At 43.0% G+C, this 25042-nt stretch overlaps 1 protein-coding gene across 1 annotated transcript; it reads right to left on the bottom strand.

The window, feature by feature from the left end:
• Window positions 1–250: 250 nt before the first annotated feature.
• Window positions 251–24781, bottom strand: Bpgm (bisphosphoglycerate mutase). The gene is made up of 3 exons (XM_036182790.1): window positions 24651–24781; window positions 15735–16395; window positions 251–1082 (listed from the first exon to the last, which is right to left on the bottom strand). Exons 2-3 carry the CDS (start codon window positions 16333–16335, stop codon window positions 904–906), a joined length of 780 nt encoding a protein of 259 aa, XP_036038683.1. The 5' UTR covers window positions 16336–16395; window positions 24651–24781; the 3' UTR covers window positions 251–903.
• Window positions 24782–25042: the final 261 nt, after the last annotated feature.

Consider the following 25042-nt stretch of genomic DNA (forward strand, 5'->3'; position numbering starts at 1 on the left):
GGGCACACACCATAATCTGTTGTACTGAGCTGAGGAATAGCAAATGTACACGAGAAGCTCCCATATACCCATCACCATGATCAGGTGACTAAAATTACATGCACCACAATCTCCTTCCCCAACCCAGCCTTCAACTCAGGAGTGGCCTGTGTTGAAGCAAATGCAACCCTTGGAGCATTACAGGAGACAGCGTCAAGGACAGGTTCAGAGGCCGCCCTAGATTTTGTCACACACTGAGACACTTTGCACATGTTGCTTGCAATCACAAAACTTTATTTTAAACTATCTGTTAAGTATCCAAAGATTAAAGTTCAAAACTCAAAAGGAAACAGAAAGAGAACATAAACTGCCACAGCTGTGCACATCCTGGTCGTTCTAGTGGCCCAAGACGATTTCTACTGCTGGCAAACAGGGTGGCATGGGCTAAGGGAAATCAAAGTGCCTGGCATTATGTGGTACTTGGTTACCTCTGCAGGACCCATCTGTGGCTTTCCCATTGATGGGCCTCTGGTCTAAACTACCACAGCACTACTCATCCCAGAATTGCTACATAACAAGGTGAACTGCTCACTAGAATAGTGCCTGTCAGTAGTAACTCAATAATGACTTGTTAAGTGAGAAATGGTTTTATCTCCACTGGTTACTCTCCTGTCTCCAAAACTCATAAAGCAGCCTGGTCAAACCCCACTGGCTACTAGTCTGTGAACCTGATTCAAACAGGAGTAGCAGAAAATTTAACTTAGGCTTAAGCTGAAAGCTCTTCAGTATCCTAAGGTCATGATAAATTACCTAATTATCTACACACTCTACCACAGAGCCGAGCCTTGGGGAAAATGGGGAGAGTGGGGGAGAGAAACCCACAGGGCACACACCGCACTCCACTCTGGCCACACTGGGGAAGTTTTATTTTTTGCTTTGTTTCACTTTGCCTTGGTCATCCACTTTCCTGATGGCCGCCTGGATGGCCGCCTGGTCACCCAGGAACTGATGAGGTCCAACAGCACGCAGGTTCTCATCCAACTCCAGCAGAATGGGAACTCCGGTGGGAAGAGTGATGTTGATGATGTCATCGTCTGAGATACCTGTTGAGCAGGAGAGAGGAAACGGTGTCAACAACAGACGAACCTGGAGGAAGTCCTACTTTACTGTCTGCACACTGAACTTGCCCCATATTAACTACGTGCCTAAAGCCATGCCCCGAACCATGAGGAGTCCCAGCTAGGCTTCAAGACACCAAGAAACTAAAACAAAGCTTAGACAGCGCTAAGTCTGAGAACTATATGTTCCTTCTGGGGCAACTCGTTCCTGGCTGTTTCTTATCTAAAGCTGAAGAAAACAGAAAACTGTCTTCTGAACACTAGTCTGAAAATCAGGGCTTTTCAGGCTGGAGAGATGGCTCAGAGGTTAAGAGCACTGACTGTTCTTCCAGAGGTCCTGAGTTCAATTCTCAGCAACCACATGGTGTCTCACAACCATCTGTAATGAGATCTGGCGCCTTCTTCTGTATACATAATAAATAAATAAATCTTTAAAAAAAAATCAGGGCTTTTCTTTCATTAAGCACAGAATCTAATTCACTTGATTAGAATGTGGTTGGTTTTCCAGTACTTAATGAATTTGGGCTAAACCTAGTGAAGCAGGACTGACTTCTCCCCTAGAGGGCCACGAAGCACAGCTCAGAGGAGCAGGAAAGACTTTGCAGGCCCCTGCAAACAAGGCCTCTTCCTCCTATTGCCCTAACATCCCACCTGCTAAGGGAGGAAGGTGTGTGCATGGGACGGCCCTTTGGTACTTGAATGCAAGCACATTATAGGTCACCCACCTTTGACTACAGGAGGGGGGGGCAGTGGCTGTGGTTGTAAAATTTTATTATTACAACTAATTTTAACTTAAACATCCAGAATCCTGGCATCATACTGCAGGACAGTATTTTTCTAAGCACTTTTATATGTTATGAAGTAAATAACTCACGAATTAATCACTGCCAGCCCATGAGGAGATAAGCAAGCTATTGTTTTCTCCAACAATGAGTTGTGGCACAAAGAACTTAAGCGAACAACTCAAGATCACTCACAGGGTAAATGACAGGGCCTGGATTCGAACCCAGGTACCCACAGCAACTAAAATCGGAGTTCAAAATAGGCTGAGAAAGTAAAGAGAAAAAGAGTCAGAGACCAGCAAATTAAAAGGCAGCAAAAGTTTTCAAATTACCTACTTTAAAAACCTATCTTTAATTCTTCTCTTTTTTAAGTTTTGGTTAAACTTTAAAAAGTTTTGGTTTTTCTTTTAAATCTGGTTTTGTTTTGGGGGGTGAGGTTGCAAGGGCAGAGGGCGAATTTGAGGGGACAGGAAGATAAGTAGGATTGGAATGCATGATGTGAAATCCATAAAGAATCAATAAAAGTAGAAAAAGCAAGCAGCCCTCTCTTTAAGAAAAACTCCATGCCTTTCCAGCCGTGTAAACTTGAATCCCCGGCCTCTCTTCTGTGGAAAGGAAAGGATCCAGTGTAGAAGTTCTGAGGAGGGCAAGGGCTTGTCTTTACTTGGCAGTGGCAGAATAGACTATTACAGTTATAAATGCCCCTTGTTATTCTAATTAGTCACCAGTCACAACTGTGTGTACCCGCCAAGAATTACAGAATCACCGTACTGGGTCCCTACTGATGATGCAGCAGCTCTTTATTATCCCAAATTCATGTCCGGCCCAGCACAAACTACCCACATCTGCACAGCTCTGGAACAACGGGGAGACTCGCAACTTTAGAAAGCTGTTTCTGCCAAGCACACCGCCCCAGGCTTCAACATCCTATGCAGTCAGGGAAGGAGCCTTCATAACGAGACATTCATATGCACTCACTCATATTCTCTGTGTGTCCTTGCATTTATAGAGAGGTTGTAGGGTAGAAGACAGGGCTCAAAGGAGAGTAATACAGGAAAGAATGCAGCAATGTTTCCCTTTCCCATCCACGAACTCTCTTTAAAGAGAATGCAGCTGAACCACTGCTGCGACTGCCAAGCCCCTGCCTCACATTGCATCACACAGGATTACCACCACAAACAGAAGCTGGCAAGAGCAGATATACTCAGCTCAGGCCCCGGCTGTTCGGCAGGGAGATGACTGCCCCAGATTCTCAGGGCCCTCTGACTCCATCAGTGAGAAGCCAGCTAGTTGTCTTTACAGGAGCTGCCACATGGCTGCCCTGGAGGAGGCAGGGCAGTAGATTCATCAGCATATGGACCAGAGCCAGAGGACCACTAAGGGTTAGACCCACTGCCACTCACTCCCAAGTTCAGGGGAAGCCCTGGAGGCTGTGGCGCCCAACCTGCCCAACCCCCCAGTAACCAACAGCCTTTCATATAAACAGCACTTAACTCTCTTGGGCGGCTTTTACCTACAGTGAACTACTTCATTATTCAATGGGAGAGGATAGTCTCTTTCAGCATCAAAATTCCTTTGTTTTACTTTTAATAGGCAGGGAAAGCAAAGGTACCTTAGAGGCATGAGAAACAGGGGGACACTGAGTACTGTTTCCACTCAGCTACCAGGCACGGCTTTGTATTTCTAATGGGCAAGCACAGTGCTCACTGAACTGAAGAGATGGACTTAAAGATTTATCTAATCCATATATATTTCCTCTATATAACTCAATTCATCAGTTGATAGCTAGTAAAAATGTCTGAAATGACTAAAGTGAGTGTGTATGTATGTGTGTGTGTGTGTGTGTGTGTGTGTCCACCAGCATCTCACACTAAACTGTGTCAAGGGACAGAACTCTGTGTGTGTGTGTGTGTGTGTGTGTGTTCCCCAAAATATTATGTATCCAAATAAACTTATCTGGGGTCAGAGAACAGAACAGCCATTAGATGGTGGCACACACACCTTTAATCCTAGCATTCCCAAGGCAGAGATCCATCTGGATCTCTGAGTTCAAAGCCACATTGGAAAACAGCTAGGCAGGGTGACACACGCCTTTAATCCCACAAAGTGAGCCTTTAATCCCAGGAAGTGAGGGCAGAAAGCAGAAAGGTATATAAGGCGTGAAAACCAGGAACTGGCTGGTTAAGCTTTCAGGCTTTCAAGAAGCAGTTCAGCTGAGACTCATTCTGGATGAGGACTCAGAGGCTTCCAGTCTGAGGAAACAGGATCAGCTGAGGAACTGGCGAGGTGAGGTGGCTGTGGCTTGTTCTGCTTTTCTTATCTTCCAGCGTTCACCCCAAAAACTGGTCTAAGGTTTGATTTTATAAGACAATTTAATATTCCTGCTACATGTATGTCCACTAGCATCTCACACTAAACTGTGTCAAGAGACAGAACTGTATGTGTGTTTGTGTATGTCCACCAGCATCTCACACTAAATATATTAGAAGAAACAAGAGTGTGTGTGTGTATATGTGTGTGTGTGTGTGTCCACTAGCATCTTACACTAAGCATATCAGGAGACACAGGAGTGTGTTTGTGTGTGTGTGTGTGTGTGTGTGTACATATCTACCAGCGTCTCACACTAAAGTGTGTCAAGAGACACAGAACTATATGTGTGTGTGTGCATGTCTACCAGCATCTCACACTAAGTATATCATGAGACACAGAAGTGTGTGTGTGTGTGTGTGTGTGTGTGTGTGTATGTATATGTCCACCATCATCTCACACTAAAGTGTGTCAGGAGACACAAAACTATGTGTATGTGTGCATGTCCACCAGCATCTCATACTAAAGTATCAGGAGACATAGAAGTGTGTGTGTGTGTGTGTGTGTGTGTGTGTGTGTGTGTGTGAGCATGTCTACCAGCATCTGACACTAAGTGTGTCAGAAGACACAGGAAAGAGAGAGAGAGAGAGAGAGAGAGAGAGAGAGAGAGAGAGTGTGTCCATGTCCCCCAGGATCTCACACTAAAGTCTGTCAGGAGATACAGAACTACTACGTACGTGTGCATGTCCACCAGCATCTCACACACACTACAAGGCCTGTAACCACTGACCTTACCTAAGTTCTAGGAGACAGGACCTTCCTTTAAGATTCAGCGTCACACTTCTAGTCACCCTTCATAGGAACTATAGCTAGAGGGCATAAATAAGAGAATGAAGTAACAGCCACCTAAGTTAGAAAAGAAGTACATCCATTGATTTGCAAACGACAAGACCACCATCCCCCTCCACACAAACACACTCAACAATGGCAACTAACAGTGTAAACAAGCTAAGTTTCACGATCCACCACCAGCACAGAAACCCACATGAAAGTGAAATCAAGAAACAATCCTACTCACAGTAATATAAGAAAGACTCAAATCAGAATCAATTAGCCAATGAATTAAAAAAATGGACTGGGACAACGTAAAAGCATATGACTTAAATATTTCATCTAGTTTAAAGAAATTCTATGTTTATGGATTGGAAGGCTTTCTATGCGAGCACGACAACTGAGTTGGAGTCCCCAGCACCCAGGGATGAAGCTGTAGATGGCAGTACAGTCTGTCACCCCAGTGCTGGAAGAATGGAAACAAGCTCATCTCCGCAGGCACTGACCACCCTGACGAGCGAGTTCCAAGTTCAATGAGAGACACTGCATCAAAAATAAGGTGGGGCCGGCAGTGGTGCACGCCTTTAATCCCAGCACTCGGGAGGCAGGGGCAGGCGGAGCTCTGGGAGTTTGAGGCCAGCCCAGTCTACAAAGTGAGTTCCAGGACAGGTTCCAAAGCTACATAGAGAAACCATGTCTCTAAAAACCCAATCAGGGCTGGAGAGATGGCTCAGAGGTTAAGAGCACCAACTGCTCTTCCAGAGGTCCTGAGTTCAATTCCCAGCAACCACATGGTGGCTCACAACCATCTGTAATGAGATCTGGCACCCTCTTCTGTGTACATAATAAATAAATAAATCTAAAAAAAACCCCAATCAATCAATCAATCAACCAATCAATCAGAGGAACAGCAAAGCAAAAGAGGAAGATACCTGAATTTCACCTCTGGCTTTTACACACATTTGTATGTGTGCATGTTCTCTCTCTCTCTCTCTCTCTCTCTCTCTCTCTCTCTCTCTCTCTCTCACACACACACACACACACACACAGAAATGCACACACAGAAGATGGCAATTTTCCCTAGGTTAATGTATAGGCCCAACACAATCTCTAACAAAATTTCAAATCTTTTTATAGAAACTGAGAAACTCAAACTTCACAGGGAAATCCAAAGCACTCTGAATAGCGCAAATCCGAAAGTGAAAAATTCAGTGTTTGCTTTCCACACTTACTAGGAGTCTACTGGAGCCCAAGGACTGCAGTACTTGAGGGTGATGCGCGGTTCTCACCTAAGGACTGACGACAGACTGAGGAGAAGCGAGACCAAAATCAGCCTTCACATTTTCAGTTAATTAACTTCTACACGTGTACTAAGTCAATTAAGTGCAGAAGGAGTAACTCCACACAGGATATGCACACACAGACATTAACTTAAAACTGGAGCAGAGATCTAGCTGAAACTACAGCACAGACCAGAGTAAACACGGGCAGGGGAAGAGCCTCGTGGCCTTGAATGAAGAAGGCAATGTTTCTTAGTGGACACTAAAACACAGCAACAGAAAAGAAGAAAAAACGAAACCTATGTGTAAGACTGTCTAGGGTTTAAAGGACACCATCAAGAAGATGAAGACAAAGCAGAGAACAGGATAATTTTATTTATTTATCGTTGCTATATCACAGGGACCTGCATTTAGACTACATAAAGAACTACTATGCCTCAAAATTAAGACAGTGCCTGGGGGAGCTGGCTCAGTGGTTAAAAGCACTTACTGTTCTTCCCAATTCAGTTCCCAACACTCACTGAGCAGCTCACAACCACCTGGGACTCCAGCCACAGGGGATTCAACACTTCTGGCCTCCCTCAGCGCCCATACTCATGTGGACTGGGCATGTAAGCCCAGTAGCAGGGCTTGCCTAGGATGCATAAGACCCAGGATTCAAGCCTCAGCACTGCCAAGAAAGTTATTTTTAAAAATAAGATCTTTATTAAAACAAAAAAAGATAAAACAAGAAATAAAAAAAAAGAATGACATAATGAAATAATAGGCAAAATATCTGAACAGACATTTCTCCAAACATAAACCATCAAAAAGCACTGGAGAGATGGTCAGCATCCTCAGCTTTCCTGGAGACGCAAATCCAAGCCACAAGGAGATACCATTCTGTGTCAAGGAGATAACTACAGAAAAAGTTAGATTATAAAGAAGCATTTTCACAGATGCACAGAAATTATAACATAGTATAAAGTCAGGAGGTCAGAAGGCTGTAGCCTCTTTGGAACACAGTCTGGAAATTCCTCAGGCATATGCCTAAGAGAAATGCAACAGATGTTCAAATCAAAAGTTATATATAACACCTCACAGCAGCACTACTGCTAATAGCCAAAACTACTATCAACCAATGAACAATAAGTCAGCTAAGAGTACAATGGAATATTAATTTTGAACAGGGATAAAGTACTGATATATGCTACAATATGGATAAGCCTTGAAAACACTGTAGTGGGAATATAGATTTTAGTAGTGTTTGCATAGAATCCATAAGACCTTGGGTTCAGTTCCAAACAATAGTTGCTTTTTTTAAAAGTCAACCACAAAAGACTACTTATTGTACAAATCCATTCACAGATAACATTCAGAGAAGATAAATCCACAATAACACAAAGTTAACTGTTGTCCAGGGCTAGGAGAACAAAACACTGACAGAATAGGAACACAGTTTCCTTTGGAGGAAATGAAAAGTCTGTATCTACATTTAAATCAAGTTAAACAAACTGGCTGCCTTACATTTTATTTTATTATCATTATTTCTTATGGTGAAGACATTCAAAATCCTTTCTTCTAGTTTTCCAAGTGATCCAGAACATAGTAGCTACTGAGGTTCCTCTATGCAACAACACATCACAACTTCTCACTCTGATACAGCTGTGCTTAGCACCCCTTGATCAATGCTGACCCCACTCCTTCCTTCTAAACTTCATTGTGTGATGGACTGATGACTGTGACACAGGCTGCCCTTTGTGTCCACTGGATCCCCACATGTGGGTTCAATCAGCCACAGATGAAAATGTGGAAACAAACGCATCTGTACCCAAAGACCTAAACCTTCCCCTTGTCAGTCCCTAAACATTAGCGCAGAACAATGATTCACACAGTTCTAGGTGTCACACGACACTGAGGAGTGTGCAGACGTGCATGATACACAATACATTGAGGAGTGTGGAGACGTGCGTAAGTGATACACAAATACCATGTCATTTCATGTAAGGGACTCGAACATCTACCCACAGATTTTGGTAACTGCAGGGTTGTCTGGAACCAGTCCTCTATGGTTACTTAAGGACAATTATACACTAACGGTCAGTTACATGTAGATTACAGCTCAGTAAAGCTGTTAAAAATACTAAGCAGATCCCAAAGGCTAAATGAGCCTGTTCAAATCACAAGATATTAAGGCTATAATAATGAACCATTCGGGCTGGAGAGATGGCTCAGTGGTTAAGAACACCGATTGCTTTTCCAGAGGTCCTAAGTTCAATTCCCAGCACCCACATGGTGGCTCACAACCACTTGTAATGAAATCTGGTGCCCTCTTCTGACCTGCAGGGATACAGAATAAATAAATAAATCTTAAAAAAAAAAAAAAAAAAAAAAAAAAGAACCATTCTTAGACTCAGTACTTCAGCCCTGGTCATCCACCTTATCCATTGTTGTTTCGAACACCGATGGTAAAAGAGAATGTTTTCATTTTTGCTCTGCTCTGGTGAAAGGCTGGGTACTAACTGGACATTAGTCCCAGTGTTCTCACTGGAAAGGGGGTAGAGCAGGTTTGTCTGAGCTCAAAACATAGGGAGCATGGGCCAGGTTTAGAGGTACCTAGAACACACCACGTGGGTCTCAATGGTATGACTTAGACACAGCTGGATAAAATAGGCTGAGTCCATGGCCCAGGCTCGAGTAGTTTAATGACTCATTTTTGTGTACAAAAGCCCCTAGACCATAGTATGTCACTAACTACAAGAGAGCTTTAAGAAAAATGATGTGTTTTCAATGAAGTTAACATTCCATTTCAATAACTCCTTGACCCATTCACATAGTAAACTAATTACTTACAAATATTTAAAATACTTAGACAGGTTAATAATCAGGCAATGAGACTTAAACAGCTGATATTTTAAAATAGCAAATTAAGAAAAACCACAGGGAAGCCATTACTTTGGTACTAAGATTTGGCATATACTAAAGGCTTCATCCCAAGAGAGCCGAGTAGCCAAACTCCCAAAGCTGGAACAATGCAGCTGCACTGCATGCAACCAAAGAAAACTAGCACAAGAGGAACTCTGCATTCTACTATGAAACATGTATTCACTGGGACAGCAAACAGAAGCTAAAATCTGTAGCCAGACAGCACATCCCCTGTCTGGTAACTAGTCAAGGTTTTGATTATTATTATTTTTTATTTAGTCATTTATTTTTTAAATCACAACGTCTCATGCAGCCCAGGCTGGTCCTGACCCCACCTTGTAGCTGAGGACTCTGAATTTCTGATTCTCCTGTTTCCACCTGCTAGGAGCTGTGACTCCAAGCCTGCACACCACCACACCCAGCTTTATGCAGTGTGGAGATCAAACAGCAGGGCTTCATGCACTCTAGTCAAGTGCTGCACCTACTGAGCTACATTCCCAGGCTCTAGCTCACACCTACTAGAGTCCAAGAACGTTTTCTAGAAAAGACACCAAGTCCTTACTCTATCTTCTTTCCATCACAATCGCTCTGGAGCCCTCTCTTCATGTTACTTTACACACACACACACACACACACACACACACACACACACACACACCTGGTGTCTTTAGCATTTAACAAAGTAGCGCAGGCTTGCCTTGACTTCTACCTCAGCCTCTGGAGGGCTGGGATTACATCCAGGCAAGCACTGCGATACTTACACCATCACCACAACTAATTGAAACGATTGAAGTATTTCAAATAAGAAATAATGAAAGTTTAGGGAAAAAACCAAGGGAGTAAATCCATATCAAAAATGGGAAGAAATTTAAACAAACGTATTTATGCAGGAGTAACTTCAGAAAGCCAACTTTGCACTTACAAGTACCCCCTTCTAAGTCACTGTAAGAGATGGGACACAGGACACACACTCTACTCTGACTGCAATGCTCCACTCACCGTCTTCTGGGAGAAGTGCCTGAACACATCTGGCTTCTGCCAGGACTATGAGTTCTTTGAGAACTCTGCTCTACCTGTTCCTCTGTGACTCTGGTAAGAATATAATCCATGTCTGCACAGCGCTTTCAGGGGCTGCCTGCTAGGATGCAGGAATATTTAGACATATGGTCCATCAAATACATGAAGTACATCACAACTGGGTTTGCTATGAGTGCACTTTTTACATGTGATTGGAGGTTAAAAGAAATAAAGGTTAAAGACTGGGCAGTATTAACTTTTGCATGAGAGTACTCCAAGGAAGGTCTTGCCAAATATTTGGTTAAATTTCTGAAAGACTAGAAGAAAGACCTAAGATCCACAGCAGGCAGGACCTCACTTATTCATACATACTCTAGCCCCTGGGCCAAGAGCGGGACTGGGCATATAGTTGAACTGAATGAATTCTAACTTTTTTGGCTTTCAAGTTAAGTCTAGTCTTTACTGTTGAAGTCCTGATTAAAGACTGTTCCCATTATGAACTGAACAAGAAAGGAGGTGGGGGTGTGCTGAGGAGGCTGGTTAGCCTGGAACAAAAAGGTGTTTATACCTAGTGTTAATCAAGCCCAAATTAAATGTGTTCTGGATGTTCTTTGGCTTTTCTCTAAATTGCCTACAATTTTAACAGCAGGAAATGAAATGAGAGAAGCAGCATTCACTGGGAACACAGAAGGGTTTGTTACAGGACAAAAGGAAAACCCATATTCTGGGACTAAAAAACAAAAAACAAAAAACAAAAAACAAAAAACAAAAAACAGTTCCAGTCAGCCCTTTCAACTGGGAGATTCCACCCATTCCCCACCCAGTCTCCAGCTGGACCTGTGTGATAAGAATTCTGTATTCTTTTATTATCAGTAAGGGATCAAAGAAGAGACCTGGTTTGGTACTTTACAGGTGACCATACAGCTAAATTTAATATTAGGTCCTTAAAATCTGAATTTCACATACATACAACTTAAAGACAGATTGGGGGAAGCAAAGAAAACAGGGTATTATATACTGTAAGCTAACAGCTGCTGATTTAAAATAAAGTGAGAGAGAAATTTACCTTTAAATTTTATAGTTAAAATCTTATGATATTTAAAAATAAGGGTTATTACAGATTTGGTAGCTTTACATAAAAAGAAAGATGAATTCTACTACTAAGCAACTATTTGCCTCCCAGGAAAGAGGGCTTGAACTCATGATTCTGAAAATATCACACTAAATGCCAAAGGTGACCAACTCCATCAGCAACCAGCTCTGCTGACCTTTCCTCCCGTTTCTCATCTCAAGTCACCGTATCCTTGCTGTGTATGCAGCTGCACACAGCTCTCCAGGGACAAGGTCCAAGGCTTACACAAAGTCTTGCCTGCCACTCTCTTACCCCAGTCTAGAGACTGCGACTGCCTAATCCTGTGCTTACACCCAGACTAAACAGTCCATTTCCTCCGGCAAGGTGCAGACCACATCCAACATGGTTTGGTACCCAGCTTTTTCCTTCAGTGTGGAGCAGCGGGAAACAAACAGGAAGTGACTCTGCCAACCACAAGAAAAAGAAACACACGCCTGTCTGGATCTGTGCTGGACAGGATGCTCTTAGCTCTCTAGCCTGTGTTGGAAGTTTTCTTGCAGCTTAGCGAGGAGTGTATCTGAGCCAGTCAGGGGTGGGACCTGCTTTAACTCGGGCTTACTGACAACGTGCAGGTAATTACTTATGCTTCCCCAAACCAGTAAAGTAATCCCAGGAGGAATTTTCTTACTATACAATATCCCATGCCTTGTTTTGTCTTCTGAAAGTATTAATCATTCTCAGGTTAAAAGTAAAGTGGCCTCAAGGTTACATACAATTTACAAGTCAAGATTCTGTATACATAAGTCACTTGGCAGGGTACAGGCCAGGCTCATCCATCAGGAATATGACAGCATAGATGTTGCCTCAAGGTTCCTAAGCTGACAACCCTTAGGTAAGAATGTTAGCTAACTTCCAATCAACAACAGTTGTCGTCAACTGAATTATCTGCATGTATTGGCTCGGAGAGGTTCATAAAACTATTCCTAGACTAGATGTTGTAAGACACGGGTGTGTGTATATGTGGGGGGAACAGATGAAAGCATAATGCTATACCACATGGTGGCAAATAAGGGTCATAGGTCTGTGATGAAGAGCCATTATTAGAAGGGTTCACAATCTATATAAGTAACATCAGCAAGACTAACAAAATATACAGTTGGGATAGGGTGTAGCTCAGTGGCAGCACAATTGTCTGGCAGGTGTGAAGTCCTGGGTTCAATCCTCAGCAAAAAAAAAAAAAAAAAAAAAAATGTAAGCAACCTCTAGCATCTTTCATATAACTAACTTTTCATGAAGAAGGACTGTAAAGGGTGCCCTGTGCTGCTGATGGCTCAGACGCTGAAGAGTCAGCACTGAGCAGTCCAGAAGACTGAAAATGGTGAGTTTTCAAAGGCACAGGGAGGTGTGCTAAGTAACCTTCACCTAATTCTACTGACAATCACACTGAGATGATTACTTTGTGGAACAAAAAATGAGGTCCCAATTTAAGGGCACTTCACTAGCTGGATAAAGTAGGTGTTTTCTGAAGAATTTCACTACATTTACCCTAAATGTGTAAAATACAGCTCTGTTAAGTTTTGTATATAGATGTATAAACACCTTCAGTGAGGACGCCCGACAGCCCTGCAGCTCCTGCCCCCAAGGTCCCTTACCGTCATGCAGCCTGCCTTTTGCCACACACCTCTCTCTGCCTGGTCCTCACAGTCTGGTTTCTTTCCACATGCCACATGCATGGGGTGAGGCAGTACACAGCATTCTCAGGCAAGTTTCTTTCACTTAGCATGATGTAACGGAGTCATCCATGGTGCTAGGATGTGAAAAAGCTTGCTTGTTTTAATTGAAGCAGTTCATTAAGTGGAGCAACTTACTGATCAGTGATTGATCCCATGAAATATATATATATAATATAGAGACAGTAAAAACAGAACAAAACCTAATATTGAGCTGCTGCTTTTCAGGGAGCTAAAAGCCATATTCAGGTTTCTACATGAAACAAGATATCTATGTAAAATGTCTAGGACTATGCTTGGCAGGAAGCATGGGCTCCCAAAAAGGCCTCTTTGTACAGCTGTGCCAGGGAGTGCCATTCACAGACCACAGTGTTACAATGGCAGCAATAATTAAAGACTTGCTTCCTTGCATTAAATTACCTTTTTAAAAAAGTGGTTTATCTGCTAGGGGTGCTCTTGACTCTTCTGCTCACACTATAATGTTTTGAATAAAGAATAATCAAGGAAAGAGCTATTTTTCAGGAAAAAAATTTAAAACGAAAAAATCCTGTTTGCAATCCTGTGTAGGAGCTGAGCAAGTTGGATTTGGGGCAGAGTTAACAATTCTGACTGAAGATAACGGTTGTCATGGCCAAGTTACCTGGGGCTTCCTGGGGCGACTTCACTGGGACCTGTCTTCTAAGCACAGTGGGGATCGGACTGCAGTACCAAAACACGAGAAGCAAAACAGTACCCTAAGAATCGACAGCCACACAGCTGAAGTACACACACTACCACGGGAGATCAGAGAGCGGCTGAACGATGCGCGCATACTTCTAAAGAACAATACTATGGCTACTTCTCTTGCAGATTGTTCCCATCTCCAAGTTAGTTCTTAAACAATGAAGAAAGTGGTTTTAAAATCAGTAACATGCTTTATGTTTGCCAAGCAGTTGAAGGACAATATGAGAAGTTTCCCCAGTCCCTTGCAAGACTCTATTTCATAGGGGAAAATTTTTACAGAAATATTAATACCTATGGAAAGCATGAGTAGGAATCAGATGCATCTACAACAAGCATTTTTACCTTTTAAAAAAATTAGTGTAAGCAATTTGGCAACTTTTGTGTTTACAAGAAGTATACATTTCAAAGACAATCAATGCTAATGAATTCAGATTAGTCATTAACTCTAATATTAAGAAAATATCAGTAAAGTAAGGTGACTTTATAATTTATTGTCTGAGCCAGAGCAATTCTAAAAGCAAGAGGTGATAGCAATTACATGAAGATGATTACTATACATCTGACATGGGCTTTGTGGAGTAAGTAACGACAGTCATGTAAACTGGCAATGAGGTAAACTGCCATAATAAAAACACACACTCCAACTGTTGATTCCTATGAGGGAGTTGAGATGTTCCCCCTAAACTAGTTGAAATTCATTCAATTTTTTGGAGAAAAGCTAGGTTAAGAATTTGTCAAATAGCACATGAAGCTCTATAAACGTAACCTTCTGAAAAGTCAACATGCAAGACAATAGACAAGGCTGGGTTCCTATATCGGTGAGTGGATATGTCCATAATGAATTTTAAACTTCTGAAATCCCATCAGATTGACAAAGGCAATATGGAAGAAACACTGTTCTTCAAGACACCATTTCTTCACATCCTGGGAAGATACTGATGCTTAATTCTTGCCTGTGTGTTCAAAACCAAGGCTGCGTGAAGCCACATGCTTCGACACCTCAGAGTCATCATGTTCGGAGTGTGGATTAGTTTTGTCACTGTTGTGCACTCAGAAACTTTTAGTGTTGCTACACTTTGCACAACCTCACACTGTTCCAATCCTGCGGTCTCTCGAGGGAAAGCGAGGCAGCTGGAAGGAAGGGTGAAGCTAGGGATTCACCCCCAGCAAGCTGTGTGTGGCCAGTGATGAGGCAGGGGCATGTGGTGCAGAACAATCCAAGGCACAGCCATGGGATTAGTGAAGGGAGAGCATGAGTGAGAACTATCACCCTCAATCACTGGCACCCCAAAATGGTGAGCCCAGAGTCCTCGAGAGTTCTTGTTTAGAACACAACATCAGGTGACTGAAATAAATTGAGGCTCTGCTCCTCTCCAGGCTCTTAGCAGAGATACGGAAAGAAGCCAACTGCTGTTTGATTTCCCCCCTCTAACATTCTCATAGGCAGTGACTAAGCCTAGTCTGGAAAACTGGAACAAAAGAACCGCTCAGGAAATCCAGGTCGGCAAACACAGCCACAAGAGTTTGAAAGTGGAAGAAACAGACAAAACGGAATTCTAGATAATTTACTTCAAAGGCTCAGATAAATCTATTCTCAATTCTTAGCCTCTTTTCATTTTACAGCAGAAACCACAGGACCCTTCAGATCGGAGCTTGTCAAAGCGCAGAGCCCCCAAAGCAGCAGCCATCACCAGTAACTGCTGAGAAATGCCAGGTCTTAAGTGTACCTCTTGATTCTGAAACTCCCAGGGCCCAACCCACAGCTCTGTCATACTGAACTCCCCGGAACCTGACTGGCGCACACTGACGTCTGAAAACTCCTGCTCCAGCCACGATGACCATAAAAACTACAGGAATTTTGGTTTATGGGATGGTGGCTTCTTAAATACGAAGTGACAAGGGGCATACGGAGTGAAAAGTGCTGTCACTTTCTAGAGGAAGACCCAACTGCAACACTAAGCAAGCTCTAAAGCAGGATGGAAAGGCAGTACCTTCTAGATATTTCAGGAGGGCTCGACTGCTGTTCCCATGAGCAGATATCAGAACAGTTTTGCCCTTTAGGATTTCAGGAGCAATCCTGTCCTTCCAGTAGGGAAGAAGTCTTTCCAGAACATCCTTCAAGCTTTCTGAACGTGGCAGCTGATTCAGGGGCACGTCACACACAGTATACCTCCGGTCACTGTAGATCTCATGGAAGTAAGGATGAGACTCATCAATGGGAGGTGGGGTCACGTTGTAGCTTCTCCTCCAGAGTCTCACCTGCTCTTCACCATGATTCAGAGCCATTTTCTCCCTGTTGAGACCAATCAAGGCTCCATAGTGACGCTCATTGAGACGCCAGGAGCTCTCCACAGGAACCCACTCCTGCCCCAGCTCTTCCAGAATCAGCCAGGCTGTGTGAATGGAGCGGTTAAGCATGGATGTGAAGACGAGATCAAACTCAAAGTTCAGGGCTTTAAGCTGCCTTCCACAGTTCCGAGCTTCCTCCAGTCCTTCGCTGTTAAGTTTCTGGTCCACCCAGCTACAAAATCGGTTCTCCTTATTCCATTCCCCCTCTCCATGTCTCAGTACAATGAGTCTGTGCTTGGACATGCTGGTGGCTGAACTTCCCTGGTGTTCTCAGTGGGATGATGTTCAAGAACAGGAGTATATCTAGAAAGAGAAGACAAAAAAAATACAAATTATATTCATTATTCAAATGACTACCCAGTAATGGAGAACAATTAAACACCAGCCAGTTTCTAAGATAAACTGAAATTCCTTTGAACAGTTTTGACGTCAAACGTCTGGTGTTCATATACTATGTATGGCACATACAGGCACACTCTTCAGATAATTACAGACAGCCCTGCTGACTTAAAAGTTTCTGATGGCTAGATAGTATGTTAATTGTATGACCTAAAATGACGCACTCCATCCTAATGGTGTGTTTCTACCCAACAAGTAGGCAGTTTATGCTTATTAAGGAGAGGACAAAATACACGAGTTATAGATCTCAAAAAGAGTGGCTGGTGGCTGGGAACGCCCAGCTCCTAGCAGCTGACTCTACCCAGAGCATCCCTCTCCTTTGGGGGTTCAGAGTTTTTCCAGTCTTGCCTTATTATGGACGTTATAAACATGGTAACTCAGGAAAGCACTGCATCTATGTCATACACCTCTCTGACAGGTGGCAACCAACTCTTTGATGCTCACGAATCTAGGGAATGGGGAGATACTTTGGTTCAACACTCAAACAGAATTATAAGTGCCCTCAACGAGAGCGAATGTAGTAGTCACTGAAGTAATTTTTCACCTGCTGTTGGCAGGAATAAATCCGGATGCAAAACAAGTTATCAAATGTAAGCAGCTGAGAGGTGCTGCCTGTAGGAAAAGATTAACAGAACAGGTCTGTGGTAGTGCAGGGAACCCCGCCCATAAGAAGGCCTGCCTCCTCCTCCTCCTCCCGCTTCCTGTACAAATTCTACCCACATCAGCCACACATTGTGAGAAGCTAGTAGAGTTGCCCAAGCAGCCCTAAGGCAATTCCGAACACCCTTACGCTGTTGCTACTCCCCCAAAGATCTGTGGGCCTACTCTGTCCCATGGAGAGCCTGCAGACAGGGCTGCATCAGACCGCCTCTCCTGCTGGGGACAGGAGTGGGTCATGACTGACATACGTTGCTCAGTTGGCACCTTCCATCTCCACCCGGGTTTTTTCCACACTGGGGAGCAAAGATTAGATGAACACCAGGGCCTGGCTTCTGCCACTCTTGGCAACTTCCAGTAACTGGAGATTTTCAGTCCTGCTTGAGCTGTGATTCACCCACGGTTATAGAACAAGCAGTGACAGAGTTCACTGGAGCCTCTATCTAGATTGTACTCTTTTTCAGTAATTCCTGGAGAGTCTGAAGGGGAAAAGCGTCAATAAAATAAGGCTTCGGGAACAGGGGTGGTGGTGGCTGAGGTGGTTTGTAAGTAGCTGAAAGGCTACACGAATTAGAATTAAAATTTCTCTTTTTTTATTGAGCATCAGGTTTGAATCTTTGGTGAACATGGAGGAAGGGCAAACCCAGTGCCTAGAAGAACCAAGCTCAGGTGCAAGCACCTCACAAGGCTGGGAAACTGCAGGGAGGCCGCACAATGCCTACCCTCTCGGCCTCAGAGGAGCATCAAGGTGGCAAAGAGGATGAAAGTCTTCCGAGCAGTGGCTTTGTCAGGTGACTGCAAGCCCAGGGGATAATCACATGGATGAAGCTCCAGCTTCAAGGATCTTCATCCGGGAAAGACCAAGCAATGAATTCATGTGGATGGGTGTGGTACACAGAGTTAGAGATTGTGTGTGTGTGTGTGTGTGTGTGTGTGTGTGTGTGTGTGTGTGTGTGTGTGTGTATGTGTGTTCTGTCAGCATGTACATCTGTGCCTGGTACCCTCAAAGGCCAGAGGAGGGTGTCAGAAACCTGGAACCAGATTTACAGATGGTGGTTAACCACCATGTGGGTACTGAGAATCGACACCAGGTCCTCTAGAACAGCCAGTGCTCTCAAATGCTGACCCATCTCTCCAGCCCCAAGAGAGGTATTTTTTTTTTTTATACTCCTGTTTGAAAAGCCTCCATCAGCCAAGTAATAGAAGCCCCTGGCCTACTGAAAACCATACTCGATCTTGTAAATCATGTGTTTTGTTTTGTGGGTAAGAAATGAGAAGCATGCTATCAACTGTTCCTCTACTTCAACCCTTAATTTGCCACATCAAGCACGAAGCCTCCAGGCTAAAGAGCTGGTGAAAGAATTTTCCCTTCAAATGAAGGAGGGTGTATCTTAGTGCTAACTGACAGTTGACAATCTAGAGTCACTTAGGAGATGGGTCTCTGAGCATGCCTGTGGGGATGACCTTGACTGTGTAACTGAGGCTGGAAAGACTCACCCACTGTGGCTGGGGACATTCTGATTGTGACCCACGACTATATGAAAATGGAGAAAGGGAACAGAACCCTAGCATGGATGCATTAATGCACTGTTCTGCTCTTGACTGTGGGTGTAATGTGACCAGCTGCTTCCCGTTCCTGCTGCCTTGATTATCCTGAAATTATGGACTGTAACCTGGAATTGTGAGCTAGGTAAACCCTTTCTCCTTCAAGTTGCTTCTGTCAGAGAATTTTATCACAGCAATGGAAAAGAAACTAAGACAGGCGTGGCGGACAAATTCTATAAGCTAAAGCACTTCTCAATCAGTTTTGGATTACAAATTATATCAAGGGAACCAAACAAGCAGCAACGGCATTATCAGTACCCAGATACCGACCACCAAGCTTCCCGGTATCTTAATCTGCTACAAATGCTTCTAGGTTTTTTAAAAAAAACAATTCTGATTTCCTTTTTACTAAAGATATATATATATATATATATATATATATAGTGGAGCAGAACAGCCACAAAACTATGCACGTTCCTTCACTCTGACCTACAGGAGGTGAGCAAAGGATAAAGTAGGAAACTAGACGGTCTATCTCAGGTAAACCAAGTTTCCTTCTCTACAGCGTGGTACTATCAACTCATTTCCTACTGAAAAGGCACTGCTGAGTTGGCAACCTTTAAGACAGCTCTCAGTATTTGTTGAAGTTGGCCTACCAAAAATGTTCAGCAACAGATATGAGACACTTATCAGTTTGACAAGTTCAAGGCAGGGGCTGCAAACTCAAGCATCTACCAGTAAGACTGTCGTGAGAAGAAGGTGCCACCAGACTATGGGCAGCAGTCAGAATGATGGTGAATTCCGATGACGGTATGAACATAGTAGAGGCAACTCTTAGGGAAAGATGGAGCTTTCCTAGATCCTGTGTTCTTTCTTTCTTCCTCACCACAGGGCAGGGTGTGTGTGTGTGTACCAAATTTATGATTTATGAGTGCATGTGGCTATGGCAGGTGTGTGCGCTTTATGTGTATGTATGTGCACTTGTGTGTATATAGGCCAGAGGTTGCTGGCCAGGTGTTTTCTTCTATTGTTTTTCACATCATTATTATTGTTGAGACATGACTTCATGTTAAACTTGGATCTCACAGATTAAACAAGACTAGCTGTCCAGGAAGCCTCAGGGACCCTCCTGTCTCAGCCTCCCCAGTGCTAGGATAATAGGCACGTACCACCAAGCCTAGCTTTTTTACATAGATACTGGGGATCAAAGCTCATATCTGTCTTCATATTTGCATAGGACTACACCACCTCTCTAGTCCTGGACATTATTTTCTTAGTCCTCTATGAACATGTGCCTTGTCTACTCTACTGAAGTGATTTCTCAAGAGACTATGATTAGTCACTTCTACACGGAAACCATCTTCTCTCAGGGCCCATGCTGCTCTGACTCCTATGAAGCCCATTAGGTCCTCAGGGAAAATCTAGGATTCTGGTACTATTTCCTCCAGCTCTCCTACTTTTACATTCTGGTCTCGGATCTTTGTTTTATCCTACCATCACCTATGTTATGATGGTGCCGGTGCAGGTGGTACTGGTGGTGGTCGTGGTGGTGGTGCTGCTGGTGGGGATCTTAACCACAGCAGAGTGTGTGTCCCAACCTTCAACCATTCTTCATGCAGTAATTTCTATTATGCCCATTTCACAGATGCAGAACTGAAAGGAAGAATTTACCTAAAGCAACATGGGCTGTAAATGGAAGAAGTACAATTCAGCATCAGCTGGGCCCCAAGGACACATCCAAGCCCTGAACCATTCTGCTACACTGGTACTGGAACCCAAGGCTCGAGGAGGACCTTGTGCCAAAGAATGCAGACTCTTCTATAAATATTGAGACATCACTAAAGGCTGAATAGCATGAATTTTGAGGACCAAGCAGCATTTACACTCACAGAGAAGTACAAATATTAGTTGTGAGGAGTTTTGCAGTAACCCTGGTAACACATAATGACAGCCTGGACCAGGAAGATGCTGTTAAAAAGGAATATAGAAGATAGATCAGAGACAAAGAAACTATAATTTAGCTGAGATGCTAAGATGTTGTCAATAATCCCTGTAAAAATCGAAACTGAATTTTTTTTGGCTTTGAAACTATATGATCTCTGTCATAACTAAGTTACAATTGTACAATCTTGTCTCTATGGCTGACAGTATTTATCTATATGCAATGCATATGTGAGTAAATGATGATGGCATCAAAATTAGAATTTCATATAATTTTCATGTTATATATTTTTATTACTAGGTCAATTTCATCAATTTAAAATGCAAAAAAATCTAAAAATCAAACAAATAAACAAAAACCAAAAAAAAAAAAACCCACCCATTTATATCTGTGGTCTATAAAAATAATGGACCAGAGGCTTTAGTATGCAAATCCTGCCTAGCTAGACCTCGTACTTGGATGTGTTCTTCACACCAGTATTTCTGGCCTTAATCAAGTATCCCCTCACAGAGGACAGTCCCAACATTATAAAATAGCCAGCTTATACTGAGACCCTGTCTTGAAGAAACAAAACAAAATCTAGAAATAAAGTAACAGAAGGAAAGATTAGAGAGGAGAAACCTGAATAGATAATAATATGCATCCGTTACTAAGCCACATAATTTTGCATTCTTTCCCCGTCTGTTTACAAATTAACATTGCTAGGACTGTGCTTCCTCTTTCAGGTGTCTGGGAAGTAATATACACATAAGACTCATGAAAAAATGGAGAGATCACAGTGCAAAACGGACCTAAACCTTTTATTTCCTTCTATTTTTGAAACAGCAATGATATGTCAAGTAATATCAAATAAGGGACACGGAACCAGAATCATGTCCATCCAAAGCTTACTTTTAAGAATTAAATATCCCACACTACCTCAGAATACTCTGATGTTTTTCTTAGTCCAGATCCTTACTGTGCAGCTTTCAGCAACTTTACTTCCCACTGCACAGGGGATTTAACTTTATGGAAGATGAGCCAGCTCTAATTGAGGACAAAGAGAAAGACTACCAAAGTCTCTAATCAATTAAAAAGGAATGGTTCTTGAGGCAAATGAAACCCAGAACTTAATTCCATAGAGTTTCAAGCATCTTAACAAAATATGCCTTCCCCACACTCAAGCTCAGTATTAAAAATTCAAACATAAGTCTTAATGGCACTTAACACCTATTACTTCCCTAAAGGCTGATATGGCAACTTTTCCATGTGTGCAGTTCTAGTGTCTCAGACACTAAAATCTCCCATCCATCAACCTTACATCTACTAACGACCCCCACAATGTGTAGCAAAGGCAACACTTTATAGCAGGTAGATCTCTCTTTCCAGGGAAGAGATAACACATGTGTTGCACTGAGATGTGGCTTTGTGGTACTTGTTCCAGCCTGCCTGGAATCACCAGTGTGTGTGCAAAACACCCACTCAAGATTTTTCCTTTCTATCTCTGGCTACTTCCCTAAGATGATAGATTTGTCAATACAGTGTCCATCAAATCCCAAAAGTTCAAAGCCAAAAAACGGGGCAGAAGCTTATGGACAGTTTGATCATGAATATATTAAATTCTTGGGACCCTCAGGTTCCATGTCCACATAAATAACAAAACTATCACTCTCTTAGGGACTGTTAAGGAATATTATATGAATTATGGTAAAGCACTCTACCAAACAGTGAGAGGCAGAAAGGGCTAGGCTTTAACTAACTCATGAAGATTGGCATAGACTGCAGGCCCGTCAAAGTGATTCTACTGGGCTGATGGTATGAAGATACTCAAAATCTAGAAATAAAGTAACAAAAGGAAGGTTAGAGAGGAGAAACCTGAACAGAACAAAGGAAAATGCAATTGAATGTGGATGAAAGGGAAGGCGGAATGAATTGTGCAGTCCTAGAAGCGCACCAACTACTGTTAGGTTCTGCAATCCAAATGTGTTAGTAAAGAGGTCAATGTTAAATCTATAAAGGATTTTATCACCATATTTTCCTAATGAAGGTGTTTCGTTATTGATATCTTTTGATCCAAGGTCTCACTGTGTGGTCCAGGCTGGCCTCAGGTTTGTGGCAATTGTCTTGCCTCAACCTTCTAAATCCTGGGATTACAGGAGCCTGGCACTATGCCCAGAGAGTAATACCTTTTGTTCTGTTTCTCCATAAAAATATCACTTCACACTTGATTTCAATTTCAAGAATGTTCAAGAAGCCACCAGTACAACCTTTTGTGTTCTCTGGATTAAACACACAAAGCTGGATTCATGGATGGTGAATGTAGATGCATCAATCACTACTTAAACTAAAACAACCCTATTAATCTCAACAAACCATAAAAGGTAAAGAGGAAGAGAAACTAAAATCAAACAATCCAAACACTAATAGTGGTTGCTTCAGAGTAACAGTATTAAAAATGACTCTTTTTTGCTACATTATACTTCTATACTCTCCTTTAAAATTTTTTTCTCTTTTCCTTTTTTTTTTTTTTTTTACAATGATTTGCTTGGTTTGGTTCAGTTTAAATATGGGCACAAAAGAACACGGCCTTGAGGCTGGGCACTTTTATTTGATACAGACTTTATACAGCCTTTAATACAGTGAGATTTTCCTTGTGGTAGTGGAAAATTGTCTAACCATCCTTACTTTTAAGTAGACTTTAATGAGGGTATGGGCCTCAAAAATATAACTTCTGCTTTTTTAAAAGATAGGGAAAATCAAAAGTCAGCATTGAAATCATTTAAGATCACTTAAATAGTAACAACTTCTAAACTAAAAGGGCCATGGCTTCTAAATCACTTTTTTTTTTTTTAGCTTTTCGAGACAGGGTTTCTCTATGTAGCTTTGGCATCTTTCCTGGAACTTACTCTGTAGTCCAGGTTGGTCTTGAACTCGCAGAGATCCACCTGCCTCTGACTCCAGCGTGTTGGGATTAAAGGTGTGCTGCACCACCACCACCACCACCACCACCACCACCACCACCGCCCAGCTTAATTCACTGTTCTATAATTATGCCACACCCAGTTTAATTCACTGTTCTTTATTTATGCCATTTGTTGGAATTATGTCTTTTAAAATTCCAACACTATGCAGGGAGTATTCACAGTGTGTGAGTTTGCTACAGCACAGGAAAATGGGTAAAACCTTGTCTCTGGATTCACGGGGGACAGTTTTAGAGACAAATTGACATGGCTTCTGCTTTTATTATAGAAACATCAGTCCCTGTTGGCAAAATGTAACAGCTTTTTTTTTATTTCTTTCTGAAGGAGTCTGAATTCTGTTAGTTAAAATTCTAGAACCATTCACAAGCTATAAATCCTTCCTAATTTAGAAGGGAGGGAGAGAGGTCTAATAGTGAACTGCAAAGTCTAATAGTGAACTTAATTACAATTTTGCATTGCTTTTTGACCTACTGTAATGAAATGCTGGCTCCTGCCCCCTTGAACAAAAGGAATTACACTTTTTGGACATGGTGGTGGTGGTGGTGGGGGGCTGTTTTCAGTGCTCTCCCGAACCTGTAATTTGGCTCCTGAGATCTCTACTTATGAGACCTCTTTGCCTTCCATGGCATTTTTTTCCTCCTTCCCCTTATTAACTTACACTTTTAGGGTCAGGTCCGCTGCCACCTACACACAGTGCAGACCCTGCTGCCGTCCAGGGAATCTACTAGCAAAGACAATTTGCCACACCGTGTCCGAGCCGTCCAGGAGGTAGAGTTCAACATTGCTAAAAGCCACCAACACTCCACTGGTGGGTTCATCCTCCAGCTAACAGAATTACTGTTCCTGAAAGATGCATTCTGAGAAAGGGCCAGCTGAGACCTGGGGGTGGGGGTGGGGTTCCGTGAGGGTCCCCGCTGAGAAGGTGGAACGGGCATCAGATTCCCACCAGATACTAAAGCCGGGCAGGGCAGGAATTGGCCTTCGCACCGTAAAAGACCCCGCCTCTTAGAAAAGAAACTCTCCCAACTGTAACATTCAACAACGAAAGCACTCACCTGCAAAGAATCAGAAGCAGCGGCCGCTCCTCGGCGACCCTGGGCCGTGGGAGCCAGCAAGGACTCATCTCTACCACCAACACCAACGCTCTTTTCTAGCCCAGAAGCCAGAGAAGGCAGGACCGATGGCGCTGTGTATTGGAGGACAGAGCTGTCACTCACCACGGCCCCGCCCCCCCCACCCGCGACCAGCCAGGGTTTCTTTCCGTTTACCCAAAGCCCTCCGGTACTAAGGGAGGTTTTGATTGGTTTAGTGAGGAGACGGACGTAGGGATAGACCAATAAGATGATAGCTTCGGCGTGGGTGGGCGGGTTTTGGCCGTCAAACCCTGGCGCAGGTCTCTGGAGCAATTGAGAAGGCTGAGGCGTGCCTGGAGGCTCAAAGGACAGTT

Source organism: Onychomys torridus, chromosome 3 (genome assembly GCF_903995425.1).
Source record: "Onychomys torridus chromosome 3, mOncTor1.1, whole genome shotgun sequence".
NCBI lineage: Eukaryota > Metazoa > Chordata > Mammalia > Rodentia > Cricetidae > Onychomys > Onychomys torridus.